General features: G+C 44.7%; 1 protein-coding gene across 1 annotated transcript in view; it reads right to left on the bottom strand.

Annotated features, from left to right (window-relative positions):
- Positions 1-13,182, bottom strand: part of LOC126412163 (WD repeat-containing protein 81) — a 300,014-nt gene that overhangs the window by 82,417 nt on the left and 204,415 nt on the right. The window contains exon 19 of the mRNA XM_050081630.1: positions 5,713-6,002. Coding sequence (XP_049937587.1) covers positions 5,713-6,002 — 290 coding nt within the window. The remainder of the gene's footprint in view (positions 1-5,712; positions 6,003-13,182) is intronic.

Below are 13,182 nucleotides of genomic sequence, written 5' to 3'. Positions count from 1 at the left end.
TTCCTAAATCTCTATCTTACAATTATATAATCTACCTGAAACCTTCCAGTGACTCCAGGTCTCTTCCATGTACACAGCCCCATCTTTCATGATTCTTAAATCAAGTGTTAGCTATGATTAAGTTACGCTCTGTGCAAAATTCTACCAGGTGGCTTCCCCTTTCATTCCTTACCCCCATTCCATATTCACCTACTACTTCTCCTTCTCTTCCTTTACCTACTACCGAATTCCAGTCCCTCATGACTATAAAATTTTCGTCTCCCTTCACTATCTGAATAATTTCTTTTATCTCATCATACATTTCTTCAGTCTCTTCATCATCTGCGGAGCTAGCTGTCATGTAAACTTGTACTACTGTGGTAGCGTGGGCTTCATATCTATCTTGGCTACAAAAATGTGTTCACTATGCTGTTCATAGTAGCTTACCTGCACTCCTATTTTTTTTATCCATTATTATACCTACTCCTTCATTACCCCTACTTGATTTTGTATTTGTAATCCTTCATTCACCTGACCAGAAGTCTTGTTTCTCCTGCCACTGAGCTTAATTAATTCCCACTATGTCTAGTTTTAACCTATCCACATCCCTTTTTAAATTTTTGAACCTACCTGCCTGATTAAGGGACCTGATATTTCATGCTACGATCCATAGAATGCCAGTTTTGTTTCTCCTGATAATGATGTTCTCCTTAGTAGTCCCTGCCCGGAGATCCGAATGGGGGACTATTTTATCCAGTACTAAATACACTTCCAAAAAAAAGGACTACAGTGACTGCTTCAGAATATTTTTAAAATGCTTTCGTGAACACTTTTTATAGTCACAGTTCTAATGGAACTGGGACACACTGTGTAGATCAGTGCACAGAGTAATTGACAGTGCTAATGAAAAATTCTGTCTTGAGCATGTTACTGACAATACTATCAAAAGTTCATTATGTGCACATCGGCATCTGTTGGACATGTACTTTCCGTATCTGCTTTTGCACCAAAAGACACTGTAGCTAACTTGCTTAAAGAATTTCCAGAACTACTTTCAGAAGGCATGGGAAAAGCTAATAACTTTGTAGCACATGTTACATTGAAAGATAATGCACAGGCTAAGTTTATCCAGGCCCGTACCATTCCAGTTGCTTTAAGAGACAAAGTAGCCAATGAATTGAAAGAATTGCAAAATAATGGTGTAATTGCTCCTATTCAAGCTAGTCAGTGGGCAAGTCCTTTAGTTTTGTTGCCTAAGCCTTCTGGTAGCATTCACATCTGTATTGAATTCAAGTCTGCAGTCAACCCACAGACAGCAGTTGGCACCTATCCATTATCTTGCCCTGAGGAACTCATGGACATGCTTGGTGCAGGAAGTTACTTTTCTAAGATAGATTTGTGTGTTGCCTACTTGTAAATTCCATTGGATGAAGAACCACAGAAAGTGTTTGTTATAAGTACACACTTAGGCCTGTTCAAGTATTTACATTTGCCTTTTGGCAGTGCTTCCGCACCTGCCATTTTTCAATGTTACTTGGCTCAGCAGACCGCAAAAGTGCCATTTTGCTCAAGCTTCCTTGACAATATTGTTGTCTCAGGTCATACACCAGAGGAGCATACTGCCAATCTGCATACCCTTTTTTGAGTGTTGTCAGAAGCAGGGCTCAAATGCTGCCTCAAAACGCGTGTCTTTTTTCAAAACGAACTACAGTACTTAGGTCACATGATAAACAGTCAAGGTGTGCATCCTCTCCAATCTCATTTTCTTGCAATCTGTGATCTGACTGTTCCTCACGATGTATCTGAACTGCTGTCAGCACTAGGCAAGATAACATACATCATTTGGTTCATACCAAATGCCACTCAGATCAATGCTCCATTGCATCTCTTGCATCGCAAAAACTATTTTTTGTGTGGACTATTGACTGTCAAGATGCATTTCATAAACTCAAAAATGCTTTGCTTAGTGACAGATGTTTTGTGCATTTTGACCCTGCCAAGCTGGTTGATTTGCAAGTCGACATTTCTTCCTACTGAATCGGTGCTGTGCTTTCACACAGAATTGGTGCACAAGACAGACCTATTGCTTTTGCCTCAAAGTTGTTAATTCAAACTCAGTGTAATTACTCTCAAGTTGTAAAAGAAGTTCTCATTATTGTGTACATTGTGACAAAATTCCAGCACTATTTGTATGGTTGCAAGTTTTATTTAGTGACAGAGCACAAGCCTTTGCAGTCTTTGTTTCATCTGTCAAAGATGGTTCCCACAAGCACTGCTCAAAATTTGCAATGTTGGGCTTTGTTGCTCTTGCAGTATCAGTATGAAATTGTGTAGACATACCACACAGAATGGCAATGCAGACGCTCTAGCTCAACCTTCCGATTGGCCCCGACTCTGATTTTGATGCATCTGCTGCATCTTGTTGCCAAATTGAGGCACAGGACTCAGATTTGCTGCAATCTTTTCCCTTGCACTACAGAAAAATTGCACAGGCCACAGAAGCAGACCTTGATCTCAAGATTTTGTTGTCTTACATTTGCATGTGTTGGCCTTGTTGATTGAACAGTATCCAGAACTCAGTTGTGCGCTGATATTTTGCACTTCGGCATAACCTTACAATTCAACAGGGTGTGATTCTAGTTCAAAATGACAGTGGACAATCACATGTGCTTATTTCCAAAGTTTTGCAAAAGAATGTGTTGTGATTGCTCCACCAGGGATATTGGGAAATAGTTCACACCAAACAGTTAGTGCACTGGCACTCTACTTGGCAGGGCATGAATGTCCATACTGATTACATGACATCACAGAGTCTTGCATGCGTGAAAAACCAATCTGATCCACCACAGATATTCTCAGCTTGACGTAAGACTCAGTCGCCATGGCAACTAGTGCAGACTGACTTTTCAGGACCACTCTGGAACACTCATTGCCTCATGCGGTAGACTCTTTTAGCAAGTTACCTTTTGCGGTGCCTATGGCTTCAACCACATCACATAGCACCATTCAAGCGTTTTGCATAGAAGGTTTGCCAGAAATACTTGTGTCAAACAATGGACCACAGTTCACTTCATGTGATTTTGAACAGTTTCGTGAATGAAATGGTATTCCTCATCTAACAAGTGCTCCGTTTCACCCCCGGTCCAACAGAGAAGCAGAATGCTTCATACACAGTTTCAAGCAACAGATGGCCAAGATTCACACCACTTACACATGGGAATAGGCACTGCAACTCATTCTCACCTTCTATTGCTTCCACCCATGAGACGTACCATCACTGGTGGAACTTCTGCACGGCTGCCAACATCTGATGCTGTTCCACTTGCTACATCCACCGCAGCATCCAGCGCTGCCAATGGCCTGCAAGTATCGCTTTGCGCCACATGATCTTGTTCTTTCCAGGGCTTATGTCAACTGTGGGCACTGGAAAAAGAGGCATGTTCCAGGAGCGCATTGGCTCTTTTATGTACTTGATTGAAGGTCCTGATGGTTGGCAGTGCCACCACCATAACCAAATTCATGCATGTCATTTGCCCCGTGATTCTGCTGCTTTTCTTTCCTCAGATTCACAGCCTCATGGGACCACATGTCCTTTGCCACCAGGGACCACAGGAGGAACAGATGGACAATGCACCCTCATCCCCGCTCACAGACCCAATGGACCTGGACCGACCATTGCCATCGCCGTCATCGCCCCAGGTCATGCCCTCAGGCCTGGACATGTGCCCTGGCAGCAATTTTCCAGAGGAGGTTCCTGTTGCCTCGCAAGCCAGATGATGGGGTATGGTCGGGAGTACGTCGTCCTCCACAGTCACGGCTTCCAGCTCATCTCAACGTCCACAGTCCTGACTCCCTCCCCATTGTTATTCGCATCTTCCCTGCACAACAACGGTGCAGCATTTCAAGGGGGGGGGGGAGGGGGGGGAGGAACATGCTGTCACCACCACACCGATCAGTAAAGATGTAGCAAAAAGATTGATAGTAGATGCTGGTTCAAGATCATCTACCAGGAGAGAGGCCAAAGACAGATTGCAAGCAATGTGCTGTCAACCCCTTCTAAACCGCAATTATTTAGATCACTGCCACTGACCTGAGGGCTGCAGTCTCAGTCACTAACTGAGTCGGTCTAGCTTACTATCTCAGTCTCAGTCTCAGTCACCAGTGAAGTCACTCCGTCACTAGCTCAGTCACTGACACACCAACTCGCACTCCAGTTTGGTGACTGTCATTCATCACATAGTGGGACTTGTAATTCACCAGCAGTGAGGTTGACATGAACTATTCTGGAGGAGCTTGTACCACAACACATGGACGCTGTAAAGTTAAGTAGCAGCTATCTGTTTAAGTAGATAAAGAACCATCTTAATACATGTGTGCAGTTGTTTCATAGAAAGAGGATAGTGGCCCTCAAACAACATCCTCTCCCTTGATTCCTATGGTACAAGATAATAGCATGCCAACAAGGACACAACAACAACAATAATCATCAAAAATCATGAAATATATGACTAAGAAAAGTACAATATGGGGAAATAATAAAACTGTGATTCCACTTTAACTGTATTGATGAATTTTTATTTCCCCCCCACTAGTCTAGGCCTTAAACCAAACCTAGCCATGAGAAAACTAATAAGTTACAACACAGTACAATTACGATGCAACCATGGTTATCATTTTCACAGTATATAGTTGCTGCAGAATGCAGTATGAGCGCTATATATGTACAACTAATTACTAATGGCAAAACAGTATGGAAAGCAAGAATTTGTTGAGAAGTTTGGACTCTGTGTACATACAAGAAAGAAAATATATTTTGTTTATATAGTGACTGACAGAACTTTTGTATTATTTGTGATGGTTGAGACTGTTGATGATAGCTGATGGTGTGCCAAATCATTCACCAACACACTTACTTTGTTTGACAATTCCAGTGGTATATGTATACTGGAACATGGTGCTCAACATACTATAGGTCAGAGTACGTCATCTTACTGATTGAAGCACAGCCAAAGAACAGAGACACTCTGTCACCACAACTTTCAAGTATGATGAAGAAGGTAAATCAATCTGAGCTAAGGGATCCTGGTCAGGAAGTGACCAAGCCACAAGTTATAATTGAAAATCGTTCTGATACCTCTTGCACTGGACCTCTTCTTCTGCTACCTCTTCGATTTTCACATTTTGGGAGGAGGGAGTATGGACCAAAATAAGAAAAAATTGTCTAGTACACATAAACTCTAAAATGCCTACCTAGCTATGGGCAATTGTTCAGTAGAAGAAATGTACTTCATACTAGCAAAGATGAACAATTATTTACAGCTCTTGAGTTATGCACTTTACAGGCCACGTTGACTGCACTTCTTTTGCCTAGTTTTGGTCAGTTATACTTCCTACTAAAATTTGAAAAGCAAAGAGCTTGCAGAAGGGGAAATTCACTGTCAGATTTTCATTTACTACTTTTGACTCTGTCATTTCCTGACCAGAGTTCCTCACCTCAGATTAATACATTTACTCTTCTCCATCAACCCTGAAAATCCGTATCATCATCAGAGAATCGCCCTATATACCAGCAAAATATACTTACATATGTGAAAAAATTCAGACAATAAACTTCTTTAGAAAGTTTACAAATAGGAATATCTACAAATTAAAAATGAAGAAATCAAAATGAATATTGATTTTTAGTTTTGTGTGGGTCAATAAGTGAAATTGCAAGAACATTCAATAAAATACCTTGTAGCAGCTTCTTTTGTAGATGAATTCACAGACTGGGCACCCTGTAATGAATCATCGAGTGCACAGCGCATGAAGGCTTTGTCGAAGGCAAGAAAAAATCTCTGCAGTAGAGGTACTGCTAGATGGCGTCGAGACATCTCTTGACCGATCCTCAATGCAACAACATAAATGGCATCAGCAAATTTCCGAGCAACAGCTGAACGTGCTGCTGCACCAGATGGAAATACTGTGCGTGTTGTTGATAAAAGTCTGACAACAGGGTTTAGCACAGATTTCAAAATAACATCCTGGAAAGAAAAAGCATGTGAATTTTAGTAATCTCTTAGGCTAGTTTTTCAGATTAGTTAGTTAGATTGTTACTTATTATTATTATTATTATTATTATTCATAATTGTGATACAAATGTAACAAGCTAAAGAAATATCCTCAGTTGTTTAAGAAGAAAACTGCAAGCATGCTACACTCTGGACCATTCACAGGCATCATCGAATGGGAGAGTAGGCGAGGAATGGTATATTATGAGGTTGCCATTGTAATTGGAAGACCATCACTTTGGCAGGAAGCAAAGAAATTAGATGTGGATTATGACACCTCAGTTACAAAACTTCTACTTATTAAGATGCATAAATGGAGCTGTGGGCAACTACCACAAACTTTGAAGTTCTGGAATGGTCATACTACATACAATAAATAAACTATACTGCACCAGTGTAATGTCCTGGCAGTTTGTTGTGTGAAATGTTCATATTTACTTGTGCATGAAATCTCATTGCTTCCAGTATGGTTTAAAGGGAGCAGACACAAGGCAGTATTGTTGCTTTGTCAGCAGTGGTCACCCTTTTCCTGGCTTGTATGCTGCCTTCAGATAGTTTGTGGAAGTTTCTACACCATATCAATAATTAACTTTATGCTTGTACCTCAGAATATAGCAAGGGGTTGAAACTTACTTCCAATAAATGCACAGAAACTAATTTGGGGGGGGGGAAGAGGGGGGAGAAAGGGGGGAGGGAGGGGGGAGGGAGGGGTGACGGAGGGGGGGGGAGAGAGGGGGTGGGGTGCTGGAGAGGGGGAATGGTAAGGAGAGGGGACAGGGTAGGGGAGGGAGAGGGGAGAGGGGGAGAGGGGGAGAGGGGAAGGGGGGAAGGGGGGAGAGGGGGAGGGAGAGAGGGGGAGGGAGAGAGGGGGAGGGAGAGAGGGGGAGGGGGAGAGGGGGAGGGAGAGGGGGGAGGGAGGGAGAGGGGGGAGGGAGAGGGGGAGAGGGGGGGAGAGTGGGGGAGAGGGGGAGGGAGAGAGGGGGAGGGAGAGAGGGGGAAGGAGAGAGGGGGAGGGAGAGAGGGGGAGGGAGAGAGGGGGAGGGAGAGAGGGGGAGGGAGAGGGGGAGGGAGAGAGGGGGAGGGAGAAGGGGAGGGAGAGACAGGGAGGGGGAGGGAGAGACGGGGAGGGTGAGGGAGAGATGGGGAGGGTGAGGGAGAGAGGGGGTGGGGGAGGGAGAGAGGGGGAGGGAGAGATGGGAGGGAGAGGGGGAGGGAGAGAGGGGAGGGAGAGCGGGAGGGAGAGCGGGAGGGGGAGGGGAGGGAGAGCGGGAGGGGGAGGGGAGGGAGAGCGGGAGGGGGAGGGGAGGGGGAGGGGAGGGAGGGGGAGGGGAGGGAGAGCGGGAGGGGGAGGGAGAGGGAGAGATGGGAGGGGTTGGGGGAGGGAGATCGGGAGGGGGAGGGAGAGGTGGAGGGAGAGACAGGGGGAGGGAGAGGGGGAGGGAGAGACAGGGAGAGGGGGAGGGAGAGACAGGGAGGGGGAGGGGAGAGGGAGGGGAGGGAGAGCGGGAGGGGGAGGGGAGGGAGAGATGGGAGGGGTTGGGGGAGGGAGATCGGGAGGGGGAGGGAGAGGGGGAGGGAGAGACAGGGGGAGGGAGAGGGGGAGGGAGAGGGGGAGGGAGAGACAGGGAGAGGGAGAGGGGGAGGGAGAGACAGGGAGGGGGAGGGAGAGAGGGGGAGGGGGAGGGAGAGATGGGAGGGGTTGGAGGAGGGAGAGCGGGAGGGGGAGAGAGATGGAGAGGGGGAGGGGGGAGGGAGAGGGGGAAGGGGAGGGGAGGGAGAGATAATCATATTTTTTGAAAAAATGGTAAAGCTCCATGACATTGTCTTCATACCTCTCCTACGTCAATCACAAAAGCAGAGAAAAATGTGTAACTAACTATATTCATAAAACAGTACCCATGATTAGAACAGGAAAGAGCGCAAATGATACAATTTCTTGTCATTGAACAAAACACACTATTTGGTACCTTTCTGAGTACTGTAGTTACAGACACAAAAAGTATTTTATTCAGAGAAACAAATAATATCTGAAAGAAATCAATGTTGTTCAACCAACACTACTAAGGCTGTTGTTTATTCCTGTTAGATGATGCATTTATATGAGAACAAGCACAAACATACATAAATACTAAAATAACATATTTGTAAGAGGAAGAAAGAAAGCTAAAATCATTTTAAACTGTTACATGTAAAAATAGATGATGCTCTGAGATCAAAGAAAGTAACTACAGAGAATAACACTATTTGTACAAAAGGGTTCAAAGGAAGGATGATCAGAGATGGAGCAAGTGCTCATAAAAGACAAGAATGGGGAAGGAATTTGATTCAGTTCTTTTCAGAAGAACCATGGAAAAACCTAAATCTGGATGGCCAGATGTCCTTCTGAATGCAACTCCAGCCTTTTAACTGTTGCTCCACTTAATTCCCCCCTTCCAAGCCCATCTCAACCATTGATGAAATTTAAGGGTACAGGATAGTTATAAATGATGGAAAAATAGAAATTATTTGATGAATTTATTCAATTCTATAGTCTTTCCTGATTACACTGATATATACATTATAGGGTTTCAAATGAAAAATGGAAAAATGACCTATATATACCTAATTTTAAAGTTACAGTCATGTATGCCACCATGCCCCCTTTACCCTTTATTTAGATTAGATTAGATTCAGTTATCTTTTCACAGACACAAGAAACGAGATGATTCTCATGGGGGTGGAACTTGTCAGAAAGTATAACATAAAACATTTGACTATCATACTTACTACCCTGATCATTTGTCAGGAGATAGTCAAAACAGGTTAATACAATGCAGTAAACTGGAACAGCTAATATTTACAGAAGTAACACACTGTCAGAATGAAACACTGTTATGCACTATTAATAAATTCATCATACACAAAATACCCAATCTTGACTGTTGTGAACAAGTGTTGTCAAAACTGAAACCTAACAGATATTTTTACTTAAGCTGGCTTAACAGTTTCTGTTAAGATATTCATCTATGGAGTAGAAGGAGTTGCCTATCAAAAAGTCTTTCAAACTCTGTTTACACTGTACTTTATCTGAAACCAAGTTTTTGATGGTTGCTGGCGGTTTATTGAAAATGTGCGTTCCTGAATATTGGACCCCTTTTTGGACCAAACAAAGTGATTTTAGATCTTTATGAAGATTGTTCTTATTCCTACTATTGATAGTATGTATTGAGCTATTGGTTCGAAATAGAGATGTATTACTTGCAACAAATTTCATTAAGGAATGAATATACTGAGAAGCAATGGTTAGAATACAAATTTCCTTGAACAGGTTTCTACAAGAAGTTCATTAATTTACACGACAAATGATTCTTATCACACGCTTTCACACCCTAAAAACTTTTGCTCAGTTTGACGAGTAGCCCCCGAATATGATCCCATACGACATAACAGAATGAAAGTAAGCAAAGTATGAAAGTTTTTTTTTTATATTTATATCTCCTACATCTGACATCGTTCTCACAGCAAATACAGACTTTTTTAGGCGCTTAAGCAATTCTGTGGTATGCCCTTCTCAACTGAATTTATTATCGAGTTGTTATCCCAGAAATTTAGCACTGTCAACCTCTTCGATCTGCATGTCTTCATATGTTATTGTTATAACTTCAAGTTGAACTAATATATTTCAAGGAAGATGCAATACATGAAAGTCACAGATCAAGTAAACAGAGTAAGACGTGTGCACACTTTAACAGTCAAATCATAACTGAGTCCAAGTCGAGCAGCTGCTGGCTGGCTGGCCGCGAGTCACAACACTTTTCCCCCCTTTGAATTTTTTGCACAAGTCTTGATGGGGATGGCCTGTAGATTGCTAATGTCCATAGGTGTTGTTTGACTGGCCGTAAAGTCTCGAGGAGGAGGCTTCCCGTACGGATGGAAGTGTCCCTGATGATAACAGGTCGAGATGACAGGAGACGTGGGGGTCGAATCTGCTGGGGCCTCATGCACCAATCTGCCCATTGCAGCAAGTCCAGTTGTTATAACAGGAGACATGGGCGATGTGTCCGCATCTGTAGGAGAAGGAGGCGAGTAGAGTTGCTCCGACAGATGATGGTCATCTGGTTCCTACATGGGCACATCTGGTGGTGTCAGTTCTTGTGCTGGCACCGATATGATGGTGAGAGGACTGCGTTGTGAGTAATGAGAGATTCCAGTATCCCGAACATCAGGTAGAGCCGAAGGTGGTGTAGCGGCATCCTGAACAGGCGTTGCCGGCACACAAGGCCGAAGCTGGTCCGAATGACACACTGCAACACCCATGTCCATCTGGATTTCATACAGGCATCGGCCACGGTGTCGTAAGATGAGGCCAGGACTCCATTTTGGCTGCCTGCCATATCCCCGTACCCATACAAGGTCGTCGGCGGTGAACCGGCCAAGCGAAGGCACCTGCGGCCGTGAGGTGGAAGGCCGCAGAAGATGAAGTAGCGTGCGGGGCTGTCGGCCATGTAAGAGCTCAGCCGGGATGTGGTCGCCCCTGGGGGTGAAACGGTAAGTAGCCAGAAATTGGAGAAGCGCATCATCAGCAGAAGAAGAAGTCAGGAGTTTCCTTATCTGAGCCTTAAATGTGCGGACCAGTCGTTCAGCCTCACTGTTTGACTGTGGATGGAACGGAGGGGCCGTGACTTACACAACACTGTGATGGGCACAAAAATCCGCAAAATCGGAAGAGGCCAATTGCGGGCCATTATCAGTAACAAGAGTAGAGGGAAGGCTTCCAAAGAGAAAATGCGAGCTAGAGAATTGGTGGTTGCCGTGGTGGTAGGCGACGTGCAATGGACAATGAAAGGAAAGTTAGAGTAGGCGTCAATAACGAGAAGCGAATAAGTACCTAAAACAGGTCCCGCGAAGTCAGCATGGGGTGGCGGCCTGTGACGCACAAGGGCCGCAGGCAGCGAACATGTGTGCGATTTCAGAGTCGATGCCGGGCTAGTACACATGACAGTGCGATAGAGATTTTGTGCGAGACACACCCCAGTGCCCTTGGTGAAGGAGGTGCAAGACCGAAGCACGCAAAGAAGCAGGTACCACAACACATGGCGAAGTATTTTCGGTGGAAAGGAGGATAACACCATCCCTAGCCGTGAGGTGGTAACGCAAAGTGTAGTAGTTCCGCAACGGATCAGAAGTCTTAGCGGATGGATGATCTGGCCAACCCTTCTGAATACAGCGTAAAACCCGGGAGAGGATAGGGTCAGAACCCGTAGCAGCCGCCAGCTGGTCCCCGGTGATGGGGAACCCATCCACAACCTGTTGCTCAGCAACATCCAGGTGGAAACACGAAAGTTCGTCCCTATCGAATGCCAGATCAGGACCCATGGGAAGGCGAGACAGTGCATCAGCATTCGCATGTTGAGCTGTCGGCCGGAAATGAATCTCATAATTGAAATGAGACAAGTAAAGAGCCCAACGCTGGAGGCGGTGTGCAGTCTTGTCGGGAAGTGATGTTGATGGATGAAACAAGGAAACAAGTGGTTTGTGATACACAACAAGATGAAATTTGGATCCATAGAGAACAACACCAAACTTACGAAGAGCACAAATAATGGCCAAAGCTTCTTTTTCAATTTGAGAATACTTTTGTTGGGCATCAGTGACTGTTTTGGAGGCATAAGCAATGGGTTGTTCAGAACCGTCAGAAAAATGGTGCACAAGGACTGCACCAACCCCATATTGAGAGGCGTCCATGGCAAGAACAATATGTTGGCCAGGTCGATAAGTAGCCAGGCACGGGGCCTGTTTCAGCATAGTCTTCAGTTTCTGGAAAGCAGCATCGCATGATGCGGACCAGAGAAGAGGCATGTTTTTATGCAACAGGCGGTACAACAGCTGAGCCACCGAAGCAGCAGACGGAAAAAACTTGTGATAGTAAGCTATTTTCCCCAAGAAGGCCTGCAGTTCCTTAACAGATGTAGGGCGATGAAGGGCATCGATTGCAGCGACAGTTTGCTGAAGCAGACCAATACCATCCCTAGAGAGTTGAAACCCCAAGTACGTGATAGATGCCGGAAAAAATTTTGATTTCTGAAGATTACTCTTAAGACCGGCAGTCCGTAAGGCATTAAAAAGTGTGCGGAGATTTTGAAGATGTTCACCAGTGGTGGAGCAAGTGACAACAATGTCATCCTGGTAATTTATACACCCAGGTACAGTGAGCAATAATTGTTCCAAGAATCGCTGAAAGAGAGCAGGGGCACTGGCAACCCTGAATGGCAATCGTTGGTATTGATAGAGGCCGAAAGGCGTGTTAAGGACCAGAAACTGCCAGGAAGCAGTGTCGAGAGGAAGTTGATGATAAGCTTCTGACAGGTCAAGTTTAGAAAAATACTGGCCTCCAGAAAGTTTAGTGAACAATTCTTCAGGTCGAGGCATAGGGTAAGTGTCGAGAAGGCATTGAGCATTTACAGTGGCTTTGAAATCGCCACAGAGACAAATATCACCATTTGGCTTAGCAACAACAACGACAGGAGAGGACCACTCACTGGAAGTGACAGGAAGCAAGACCCCTGAAGCAGTGAGACAATCCAGCTTCCATTTGACCTGATCACGAAGGGCCACAGGAATGGGGCGAGCCCAAAAAAACTTAGGCCGAGCAGTGGGCTTGAGCGTGATATGAGCTTCAAAGTCGTTTGCACGGCCTAACCCAGGAGAAAAAAGGGACAAAAATGTCATCGACAAGGAATCCAATTGAGCATAAGGAATAGCATCAGAGACGATATTGACAGAGTCATCTATGGAGAACGCAAAAACGCGAAAGGCATCGAAACCAAAAAGATTCTCCCCGTTACTATGGTCGACCACAAATATGGGAACAGTGCGAACGACAGATTTGTATGATACCTCAGCATCAAATTGTCCCAAGAGAGAAATCTTCTGTTTATTATAAGTCCGTAATTGCCTAGTGACAGGTGATAGGATTGGAGAACTCAACTGAAGATATGTCTGAGAATTGATGATAGTGGCAGCAGAACCAGTATCCACCTGCACGCGAACATCTCGACCAAGTATTTGGACAGTGAGGAATAACTTCCCTGAAAGGGAAGAAGTACAATTGACAGACAACACAGAATCAGAATCAGCGTCATGTTCATGAACATCATGTATGCGGTCGGATTTG

This window comes from Schistocerca serialis, chromosome 7, assembly GCF_023864345.2.
Source record: "Schistocerca serialis cubense isolate TAMUIC-IGC-003099 chromosome 7, iqSchSeri2.2, whole genome shotgun sequence".
NCBI classification, from domain to species: Eukaryota; Metazoa; Arthropoda; class Insecta; order Orthoptera; family Acrididae; genus Schistocerca; species Schistocerca serialis.
Note: the sequence above shows the minus strand (reverse complement) of the source record. Positions and strands in the feature narration are given on the sequence as shown.